The sequence below is a fragment of the Seriola lalandi genome, unplaced genomic scaffold (assembly GCF_002814215.2).
Source record: "Seriola lalandi dorsalis isolate HSWRI2012SDOR001 ecotype SW California unplaced genomic scaffold, Sedor1 jcf7180002054045, whole genome shotgun sequence".
In the NCBI taxonomy this organism is placed as follows: domain Eukaryota; kingdom Metazoa; phylum Chordata; class Actinopteri; order Carangiformes; family Carangidae; genus Seriola; species Seriola lalandi.
The window spans coordinates 30,529-41,589 of record NW_019524598.1 but is presented as its reverse complement, the minus strand read 5'-3'; the positions used below and the strand labels follow the sequence as shown (position 1 = coordinate 41,589).

Sequence of the window (11,061 nt, the reverse complement as noted above, 5' to 3'; positions counted from 1 at the left end):
GGAGGAAGGGGGGGAGGGAGGGAGGGTTGATAAAGCCTGATCTGTGCCACGGGGCATTTATGGCTGTTGGGGATGCAGGGGGACGGGGATAGGGGGAAACGGGTGGGAGGAGGCATTGTCTGCTGTGTCCGCGCGTTTATAGGATTGAGCTCAAGTTTCCTTTGTGTTTCCATTTTGTTGAGGGATTATGTTCTTTGAGAGAGTTGTGCAAGCAGGCAGGCACACAGAGTGGAGGCGGAGAGAGAGAGAGAGAGAGAGAGAGAGGGAGAGAGAGAGAGGATGGGTGAGGGTAGCGGGGGGGACACGAGGAGAGAGGGAGGATGTCTTTGTTCAGAGCATTGATCATGAACAAGACAGATAGCAGAGGGTGTATGTCTGCATGAGTGTGTGTGTACAAGTTAGTGTATCTGTGTGAATGGTTTTAATGCCACAGTGTGTGTGTGTGTGTGTGTGTGTGTGTGTGTGTGTGTGTGTGCTGGAGCGAGTGTGAGCAAGAGCGAGCAAAGCAAGATGTCAGGACATGTAACCAGCCATGTAACAATTTAAAATCAATTTGCCTCCCAAGAAGAAATCGCTCTGCGAGACATTTTTCCCTCCAAGCGTTTACAGGACTTTCATTCTATCTAAATAGATATCAATTACATAATCGCCTTGCTTCTCTCCGCCCGGCCGCCGAATGCAAAGTTTGTCACACTGAGCTGTGGCGTAATTGTCCCCCGCGCATAATGTTTTGCGATTGCTTGTGACATTTGCAGTGTCATTGATCAAACAGGGCGCAGTTGTAAATGAAGACACAAAAAGCGAAGAGCCAGGAAGGGGTGGAGGAGGTAGAGGAGGTGGAGGTGTTGGAGGTCTGACACTTCTTGTGATTTGTGTTAACTGAAGCAACAGTTTCATGTTGGAAACCACCTCCTTTCCCCTCGAACATGATTCCAAAAGTCACATCCAAAGCAGTTTTCTCTCATTAATCAATTGGTAATGGATGAAAGTCTGCGCCTCTCCACAATTCATCAAAAATTCAGAATGAAAAAAAAAAAAAAAAAGTAACTGGAAGTCTTAACTGGTGATAATCTGAGCGCTGAAAGTTTTCCAACTGCGCTCATTGAAAAAAAAAAAAAAAAAAACACCCTGGTGTCTTTACCTTGTTCCAACCCCACTGGGTAACCACGTACCCATTGTGTTTTCCTCAACTTGTTAAAACACCACATGGTATATTTGCATAGGATAACCAACATGTATAGTGAATCATTTGCATGCCTGAAAGTGCACTTGAGTAACCGTAATTACACGTGACACCAATTACTCTGTTACTTTGTATTAAATTATAATGGAAAATTCCACTAGAGAATTGGAGCCTAATTGCATCTTAATTTGCATAATTTTGCATATTAATCACATCTCCAATGAATAATAAATTTCAGCAGATTTTTTAATTTATGCATAGATACAAAAACAAGTTGAAAAATAATTTGTGAGTGAAAAAATCAGGAACTATTACTTAGAACATTTGTGCTAATTTCTCTCATTACCCCGCTCTCAAGTCAAAGATATCTCTACTCTTGATCAAGCTTTGCATTTTGAAATAGAGAGTTAGTCAAAGCTTAAATAAAAAAATAGACCAGAAAGAAATGGAGGAACATAAATTTTGGAAATATCCATGCATCCATTTTACATAAAACTTTGTGGCTCTATTTAAAGCTCTCTCCACAGCAGAGATGCCAAACGCATTCTACAATGATAATTCAAATCACTTTCTGTCTTTCCCTTTTCTCTCTCTCTCTTTTTTTTTTCCTGGTCAACACCTGTGCCTGCTATTGTGTGTGGCTCCCTGCCAGCACACACAAAATCCAATACCTGTAGCCCAGATTAAATTCAAATTCACAAAAACAACATATTTTCAGATTTAACATGCTATCCTTTCCAGCGGAAAAAGTTGACGAAGTTATTTTATAAATAATGAAAGAAAAACAAAAAACTAAAATTAGCGCTTCTGAGTCCATCGTCACTTCACCGAGGAACAAACTGACATGTTGGAGTCAGAGTGAACAAGTTAGTTAGTTTTATATTATGTATATTTTATGTGTCTCAACCTCTTGTGACTTCTGATCCTTAAAACAATGAAATTACTATGATCTACTTGCAGCTCTGTACACGTCTTTGGTTTTCAAATAATTTATGCTAGAAAAAAAAAAAAAAAGATTTGAGGAAAATATTAAAGACAAAACACTCAATAGAAAAATTGAGATTTCAGACACAAATAAAATCATCAGGTGCAGTGTTTTACTACTGTAATTTTCACATCTATAAATGCATTGTGGGATTGTTGCAGAAAGCAGTGTTCATGCCACTGACAACTAGTTTTTTGTTCGGTTGTGTGAATTTTTGAGAACAGACAGTAAATGAATTTCACTATATTCAATGTGTAGGTTGTTATTTTAGATACAGTCCTAATGTTGTGGAGCTGAAACATGTTTCTGCTTCCTCATCCTGTTGGTTGTCTTGTGACCCCTCAGATTTATTTAGCTCTGGGCCACTGGGAAGTTTCACCTGATGTACATGAACGTCAGACATCCAAATTCTGCTTAACAGAATTATTTTAAAGGAGTGATTTTATCCACAAAACATAAAGTGATATATTCCAGAGCCTGGTGTGTTATTCATGATCACTCATCAACCAGTTTTCACCTCTGCTCCACCAGTGACCTGCCTCACACACTCTGGAGGTTTGCTGAACACGACACCTTCAGCCCTGTCGGTGGATGTTACCCAGGAGCTCAGCTGTGGACAACAGTGCCTTTCAGTGGCTCAACAGGAAAGAGCTCAACGGAGACACTGGCTACAACATTAAAGCCCTCACACACCATCTCTGTGACTCTGGATAACATTACAGGCCTTTGACACTCTGAGCTGCAGTGTCCTACAGTGAGTGCAGCAGATAAACTTGAATTATTTACAGTACAAATACAAAGAAAACACCTTAACAACCTATTGAAAGATTGAGAGAGTGGAGGAATAACAGACTGGCAGTCTGGGCCTCGGTGCCATCACATCCACCAAAGAAATGTGTCACTAGACACCAAAAAACTTGTATATTCAACGTCCCACAGCATTTAGGTCACTCATTTAACTGTTCACTTATATTTTCTTTAAATGTTATCTCCCTAGATGAAGGTCTAACTGCTACTTCAAAAATAATAATATACTCTGACAACGAAATACTAGTTATTAGTCATTATGTTTTAATTTGAAAGTGTATTTTTTAATTTGAAAAACTGTCATATTAAAAGACACCAACTCTGGAAAATCAGAATCTGCCTTAAGTGTCTGTATTTGACTGTCAGCGCCTCTTCAGGATGTTGAAAGCTGTTGAAAGACATGACCTCTGTGTCGTCAGCAGGAGCCACAGCCCTACTGGTCGACGTGTCAGACTGGTTTTAACTGGTTTTGGAGGCAGTTTAAATCTGTTAGTTCATACACTACGCTTTCTTTCTATTGTTTGCTTATTTTCATTCTGAATGTCAGTAAACCTCGTCTGTATGTGACAACTTATTCGTGAGAAAGTTTACAAGTTATGCAAAAAAGCAACAAGAAAGCCAAGGGCCCCTGGACATTAAGGGGCCCAAGAGTTTCCCTCCATGTAAACTAATATCTGTTAGAGAAACTGCACTAAAGTACAAAATCAACTAAGGTGGGTCCAACATGATTACCTACTTTTGTGGCCCCGTCTTGTAGAGACATTATGTCAAAATCTTTAAGAGCTTTATTATTCTGATGTATATTATTCTAAAATTGTGCATATGCAAATGAAGTTTTTTTTTTTTTTAATCAAACTGCCACAAACTAAGAATTCTTGCAGAGATATACTGGTTTCACTGGACTTAATGGGAACTCTGTCTTCCTTCCTATCTCCACTCCTTTCATTTCTCCTTCCATCCTCCTCCTCCTGCTCCTCCTCCTCACTCTAAACCTAGTTAGAAATCTTGATTATGGTGTTATAAACAGCAGCCTGGCCTCAAACTCTTTTTCACTTGTGTGTTTATCTGCAGATTCTCCAACAATTAATCCCATCCAGCGTGGAGTCGTTAATATTCTGCTCCATTCGACTCGCAGATGTAAAAAGCATTCTCAGCTGACACACGTAATTACTATGATACATCCCGGAAAGGTTTCCGTGTCTGAGCGCAATCTCAAATAACCAAGTGCTGCGCTGCTAATTATTGATAAATAAAATTAGTTGGGAGAACTTCAGGTGGGCGGGGCCGCGCGCAGGTGTCTGCCGCGTGCGTGTGGCAGAGGAGGGAAGAGAGAGACGGGAAAACGGCGCTGACCTGTAATCACCGGGAACAGCGGGGACTTAATGATGTTTTGGTCTGCTGATCAAATTTCACATTTTCGCACAATCATTTTAGGCACCTGCGCAGAAAACAAAGCCTGGGCGGAAACTGCTGGCCCGTAGGAACAACTGGTTCTGTAGTGTGTGTGTGTGTGTGTGTGTGTGTGTGTGTGTGTGTGTGTGTGTGTGTGTGTGTGTGTGTGTTCCCTTCTCTATCGTGTTAATAATACATGCACGCACAGATACTTAGAGTTTGTTTTGTAGTTTTTTCATACTTTATAACACACACACACACACACACACACACGAGACAGATAAATGGATATTTATCTCCCTCTACTGGATTCTATCAGTAAAGCCACTTTGCTGCCTTTAAGTGCTCATTGTAAGTTCCGTCAAACACAGCTATAGACTCTCTCTCGATAACTACAAATATTATTTGAAATTAAATACGTTATAGGCTGGTTTTGTAGTATGTGCTGCTAGAAAATATTATACATAGTTTTGCTGAACGCTCATAATGATACTGGTGAGCATAGAAACCCAGAGCCAGTTTGTCACTGTGAATAGTTTATTTTAAATCGACTAACAGTTTTATAAAAGCGGTAAATAAAAGTTTGTGTCAGATTAGGCTGTTGTTGTTTCTGGTAAATCATGTTATATATTGTGTGTAATCTACTTACATCTACATACTGTACATTATTTGTTTGTATAAAATAAATGCCACATGTATATTGTCACATTTGACCATCATACAATCCTCTAACTTCCCATCGGCTTCAACTTGTTTTTTCAACTTTAACTATCCTGAAGGAATTTTAGTCTGCAGGTGAGATTAGGAGCAGCATCAATCTATTAGTCAAACACATCTGATCAATATAAAATATATTCATAAAAAAAAAAATATATATATATATATATATATATATATATATATAGACACTACTACCGTACTTTCAAGTGTAACTAAATCCTAATATAAAGCAAAAATAAAGCGCTCCAGCTGATTGTTTCTACATTTCCAACAGCACTGGAAGGCAGCAGTCATGCGTGTGTACGTCGTGTACGGCTGAAGGATTGTGGGTACGGCATGGGGTGAGTTGCATAAGGTTGCCTAAAAGGCAGCTGTGAGTGGAGGCTGTTTCAGCCCCGGTCCTCGGGTCACACGTCGCATTAAACGCCGCGTCCTCCTCGCTTCGATGCAGCGGATCGCCAGCCTCGCTGCATGCCGGGAGTTCGGCGGCCTCGCGGTGTGCAAGCCCGGGGTCTGCGCCTTGACGAGGGGCCCGAGCTGCAGCGGGCAGCCGGTCGTGCACCGGCAGTGGGCGGGTGTGTGTGCGCGTCCTTTCTCCGGGGAGCACGCAGCGCAAGGCCGGAGGCTCTGCAGGCGGAGGTTCGTGTTTGTGAGTCAGAAACACAGACTTTTCAGCACCGAGCCCGGAGCCGACAAGCCGGAGGGGAGCTCCGGTGGACAGCCCGATATCTCCGTGGTCGGCATCCCGGATCCGCTCACCTGGATCCGCTGTAAAAGCATCATGTTCCTCATCGAACTGTACTTTGAGTTAGACGTCAACTCTGTAGAGTTTGATAGAGGAGTAAAACAGGTAACTACTGACAGGTACCAACACGCCCTCTACTAATTACCATTAAACCAATGATGTAGTAAGAAGCTGGGAAACGTTTCCCTGTATGTGGTCCATAAAGGGCTCCAAACATCTCCCTTTATTTGTTTACATGGCATTGGTTTGAAAGTTTGTGATTCTTCAAATGTAAATGAATTTCCACGAGGGGGGTCAGAGGTCAAACTTAAGATGAGACTGATGAAAAGCTGGAGGGAAGGTATTATAAGACCTAGAGGAGGTTTTTAGCTCCTCGCTTTTAATAATAGATAAATATGCAAGGATGAAAACACACCTAAAGATCTCAGACTGCTTCATCATCAATGTATCTCAACAGCAACGGCACTTGTAACTTTGATCAAACCCATGCTTGGTGTGTAAACCTCACCTCATGTCACCTGGTAGCTGTTCAGCAGCAGTGGTTGTGGAATTGTAGATGCTGAAATGTACTTTTGTTCTGGCTTAACAGTTTAAGTCCTTAATTTGAACATCTACAATTACATCTGGGCAGGCACATTCTGTTGATGAAGATTGTGATATGATTAAAAGCTCCAGAATGGCAACTAAATGGACCTCACGGGGAGACTGTTTTCTTAACTAGACATTCAGTGGTTGTGTATTTGATTTTTCCCTGTTATTACTTTGATAATGACAAAGGTTTCCATCAAAGTTAACACGACCAACGCAACCCACAAACATTACTGACCATGATGCAGGTAAATAAACACCTGTCTTGTTCCTCATCCGACCCAGGCTTTGGTCCATGTCTCCAATGTGATGTCCTGTGGCAGATACCATGAACTGAGAGGGGTCGTGTCCAATGAGGTAACAAATCATGCACATGCTGGAGATTTGTGCCTTCTGTTAGGGACCACTAGTACTATGGAAACTCATATATATGAACATGTGATATATGTGTATCGATTAGACTCCTGTGTTTCTGGGCAGTGTGTTCACTTCCAAAAAGAACATCACGTTGTAAAACAATGTTTTGCAGTCCAACAGTGTGATTCTTATACAACATTAAGTTTAAATTCATCACACAGGTCTCTCGATGAAATATAATCCATGACCTGGTCAGTTTTTGTTTTGATTTGTCTCTCTTGTTCTTTCAGATGGTACAATATATTGAGAAGAGGTGCCGGTCTCTCACTAGTGCTCAGAGGCAGCAGCTAGCTATAACAATGGATGATATTATATTTGTGCTTCCAGAGGACGTGTCTGTTGTCTTTGATCAATATGGTAAGTTTTGCACAATTCGTTTTCATACACTAACAAACACACGGAGGCTACGTCTACATTACAACCGTCCAGCTGACTGTTCTAGCGCCGTATCAGAACTGATCTCCGTCCATACAATCACACCTGAAAACACATATCACATGACCATCTACGTACACTTGGCATGCGCATGGCTGTGTAAACAGGAAGCAGATTGTCTACTGAGCAGTTGTGTAGTTGCAGAAAATACTACAAACAAGGAACAGCAAAGACAGTTGTAGCATTAAAATGCAAAATGTAACGGCACAAAACAGCTGCTACCAAAGAAAACAAGGTCAGCAACGCTTGTATTCGTTATCCATGTTGCCTTCACCACTGGTAGTCTTGACACGTAAGACTCAATCAGCGAGATCCCTTGGGTGGGTCGATGTCTACATCATTGTTTCCAAAGGTCTCCGTTTTAACTCCGGAGTAGTGTGGACAGCAGGTGTAAACGAAGCAAAAGAGATGCGTTTTAAAACTAAAACGTAGTTGTGTGGACATGGCCTGAGTGAGAACGTTTCAGGACACTTGAGTTGAAATATACATTCTGTCAGGGTTACTTCCTGGTCGTTGAGGTCTGTCACAATCTGAGAAAGCCACTTAAACTGTTGATCTACTGATGTTGCTGGGCTGCTAACTCTGCTCCGTCTTCCTCTGTGCAGGTAGAAAGTTCTGCTTCATCGTCATGAGGGTTTGGCTCCTGTCAACACACGAAGGGCCCGATGACCCAGAGGGCACAAAAATCTTCAAAGTGGCCTCTGGTGAAGACAGCAGCCCACAAAAGAAAATTGCAACTGCTGTTTATGAGTAAGCACTGAGCTCGTTGTCTGCACACGCATCACAAACACACCATGTGTCCAAAAGTGTGGATTACAACAAATCTTCCCTCAATCAGCTATGACATGTTCAAATCTATTTCACGGCAGCGTGTGTGCTGGGTCTTTTTTGCTTTATGCTCATTTTTGATCATTAATTTGCTCAGATGTTTGGTGCCAAAATCTCTGTTTGCTTTATTTCTCGGTATAGAGTATGTTGAATCACAATTAAAAAGGTACAAATATTTACTTGGAAAAATAATTATGTGTTGGCAAAAGCTCAAGTTACATGCATGCCTTCTAACATATGGCAAGTCTGATTTTGTTGGGTGGATAACAGAGCCACAGCTACATACACACAACATGGTGGTGAGTTAAATGTTTTTCAAATATAGAGTGAGACCATGACTGAAAGTGGTCTCAGACCTCTGGACCCGTCTGTATGTGGAAAGGATAATTGAGTGTCATGTGTACAGATGCAAATTATCTAATGTTTAAATCTTTTCTCAGGGAAATGGTGAAACTGAAACACCTTAAAGTAAGAAATATGAGTAGAAGCACTGATTGGGGGAAAAAAATTAACAAAAAAACCCGCAAATGTGGTTGTATTTACTTTAACACGGTGCCTACACAGCTACCACAGTGGAAACAGCACATCGGTAGAGCAACTGAAACCTCCATAACTGTCTACACGGGATGTGGTCAGGCACAGGACTCTGTGCAGGTCATTTGCATTTTGGTTGTGCTCACAATCTCGGTAGTTGTGCTCATAAATCAGCAGAAGGCAATCTTACCAGGTTGAATCTTTCAGCCTTTGGAGCAAGTCTGAATTCACGAAACATCTACAAAACACGCAAAGAGGAAAATTAAGCACGTCTTGTCCTCATTAAGAGCACTCTATAAATGAATCCTAACTCTATCAATTATCCTCTCATTTGTTCCAAGAAAATAGCATGATATTGCTGAGGAGATTCTCCTAATGTCAGATTTATAATCACAATAATAGCTGCTCCAGCTGTCTCCATCTTTATATCTAAAATTTTCTTTCATGCATGGATGAAATTCTGAATATCAAACAATTGACATGCAGCATGTAGGTAAACAAAAACTTTTTCTGTTCACTGTCTGACTTTAGATGAGAAAATGTATAAGGGGATTCATTAGTTAAGGCTTAAAAATATATCCGTGAGCTTCTTCCTTGATATCGACTAAACTGCAGGTACCAAATAATGTGCAAGTATTGTGGCTGTTTCTGTAAAATGTCCTCATGTCTGAATGAAGCCAGAAGGAACATCAACATAATGGACAACCATGCCTGAATAACAAAAAGCCATTACTTTAACAATATGAAAAGGGCTAATAGACTCCAGTTCTGATTATGTGAAATTCTGGTGCTGCATCACTTCAGTCGCTCTGATTTTAGTTTAAAGAAACACTGAATTGTTTTGCTGCTGTAAGAGAAAAAGGAGGAAATAATTTCACTCCCAGTGTGCATGTAACAGTTAAAGCCTCTTTCCGTTTCCTATCAGTAATCCAGTTAGTTGTTGGACCACACGGTGGGGTCTATTCTACCTAATGCCCACCTATCTAGTTGGCCAGATTCTCCCTCCCATTGTTTCAGGTCTTACAATCCCCTCTGAGAAAGCCTGTTACACTTCAAATGTTATCCCAAAGGCTAGCAAACAGTCTGACAGAATAAGGAAGCCATTTTCATAATCTTCACCTCATTATTTTCAAGGTGAAACAAGAAGCAAAACTTAGTTTGAATGTCAGCGTTAGTCAGTCTGCCTTTATCTCCTGGACTTGAAATAAACTTGTACTACTAAGAATTTACGATGCCCTTCTGTAGCTCTTTTGAATTTTCAATAGTGGAGCCCCTGGGTATGCATGATTTACATCAGTCTGAGGATCTGTTCATGTTTAAAATGAGAGTAAACTTTCTTAGCTCCCATTAAACATGTCTGCCTCTTTCCCTCCAGATTCCACAGAGAGCTGACGAGGGGGGCCTCTCCTGACTGGACGGTCACGACTGTTTGGCACTGGCACTGGAAACTGGCTGAGGACGCAGCAGCAGACTAGTGATCAAGTGGATTTATTTAAGTATGAAAGACTACATTAAACTGGACAACAGTCAAAGTGAGCAGCAGACTGAAGGTGAACATGAAACAGGACCCAAAGCCATAGCACTGAAGCTGTGCAGACAACTCAAGACCTCAGAACTTTATACATGAAACCAATCCTCCTACTTGAAGGTCATCCTTTGATCATCAGATGCCTTTAGTTCCTTCCTCCAGTGATTTCACACTGTTGAAAATGTTAGTAATACAAGTCAAAGTAGGAGTAACACTCCCATTAAGTGTTTTTAGCTAAGATATGGACAGCGCGATGAGGTCACTGGAGGAAGACTCTCTTTTCCTCTGGCATGAAAGTTTTTGTCATGGGATTCCTTGGTCATCTCTATTATAAGTGATTAACCTTCATTTGCAAAGGAAGACCATGAGATGTGGCTGAAAGCTCACACAAAAGTAAGTAAAACATTGTTTCCAAGGTCAAAAATGAACTTTGACACCCAACTCCACATTGAATTTGTTAAACCAATAACCTGTATCAATAAATTGTTTGATCGTGACACCAAACTGTACCTCTAACCCTTTAATTTACGCAGGAAATCTGACCCTCCCCAACACTCACAACCAATACTTATGAGATCTCATCTACACTGTACCAATAACTGGCCGCTCTGACATTGCACTGATGAACAAAGGGACTGTACAAATACTAGACTGGTAACTTCAGCTGAACCACACTTGAACTATACTACGACACCCTTTCCACAACATGTCCAAATAATATAGTACAACATGTGTAACCGTGCACAGAGACAGAACTGTTGTCCTCTGCACATGGCAAAATTTATTTTTGATGAAACTATTGACCTCATTAATTAGAATTAAATAAACAATAAATCCAGGGCGAGGAAAAAAAATGAAAGTGTCCAAATAGTCCCTAAGTTTGCAACGTTTCACACAAC

General features: G+C 40.9%; 1 protein-coding gene across 1 annotated transcript; it reads left to right on the top strand.

The window, feature by feature from the left end:
* Window positions 1-5,405: 5,405 nt before the first annotated feature.
* On the top strand, window positions 5,406-10,666 carry LOC111652639 (m-AAA protease-interacting protein 1, mitochondrial). Its single transcript, XM_023402971.2, has 5 exons — window positions 5,406-5,937; window positions 6,706-6,777; window positions 7,068-7,194; window positions 7,878-8,022; window positions 10,010-10,666. The coding sequence occupies exons 1-5, from the start codon at window positions 5,533-5,535 to the stop codon at window positions 10,107-10,109; spliced, it is 849 nt and encodes a 282-aa protein (XP_023258739.1). The 5' UTR covers window positions 5,406-5,532; the 3' UTR covers window positions 10,110-10,666.
* Window positions 10,667-11,061: the final 395 nt, after the last annotated feature.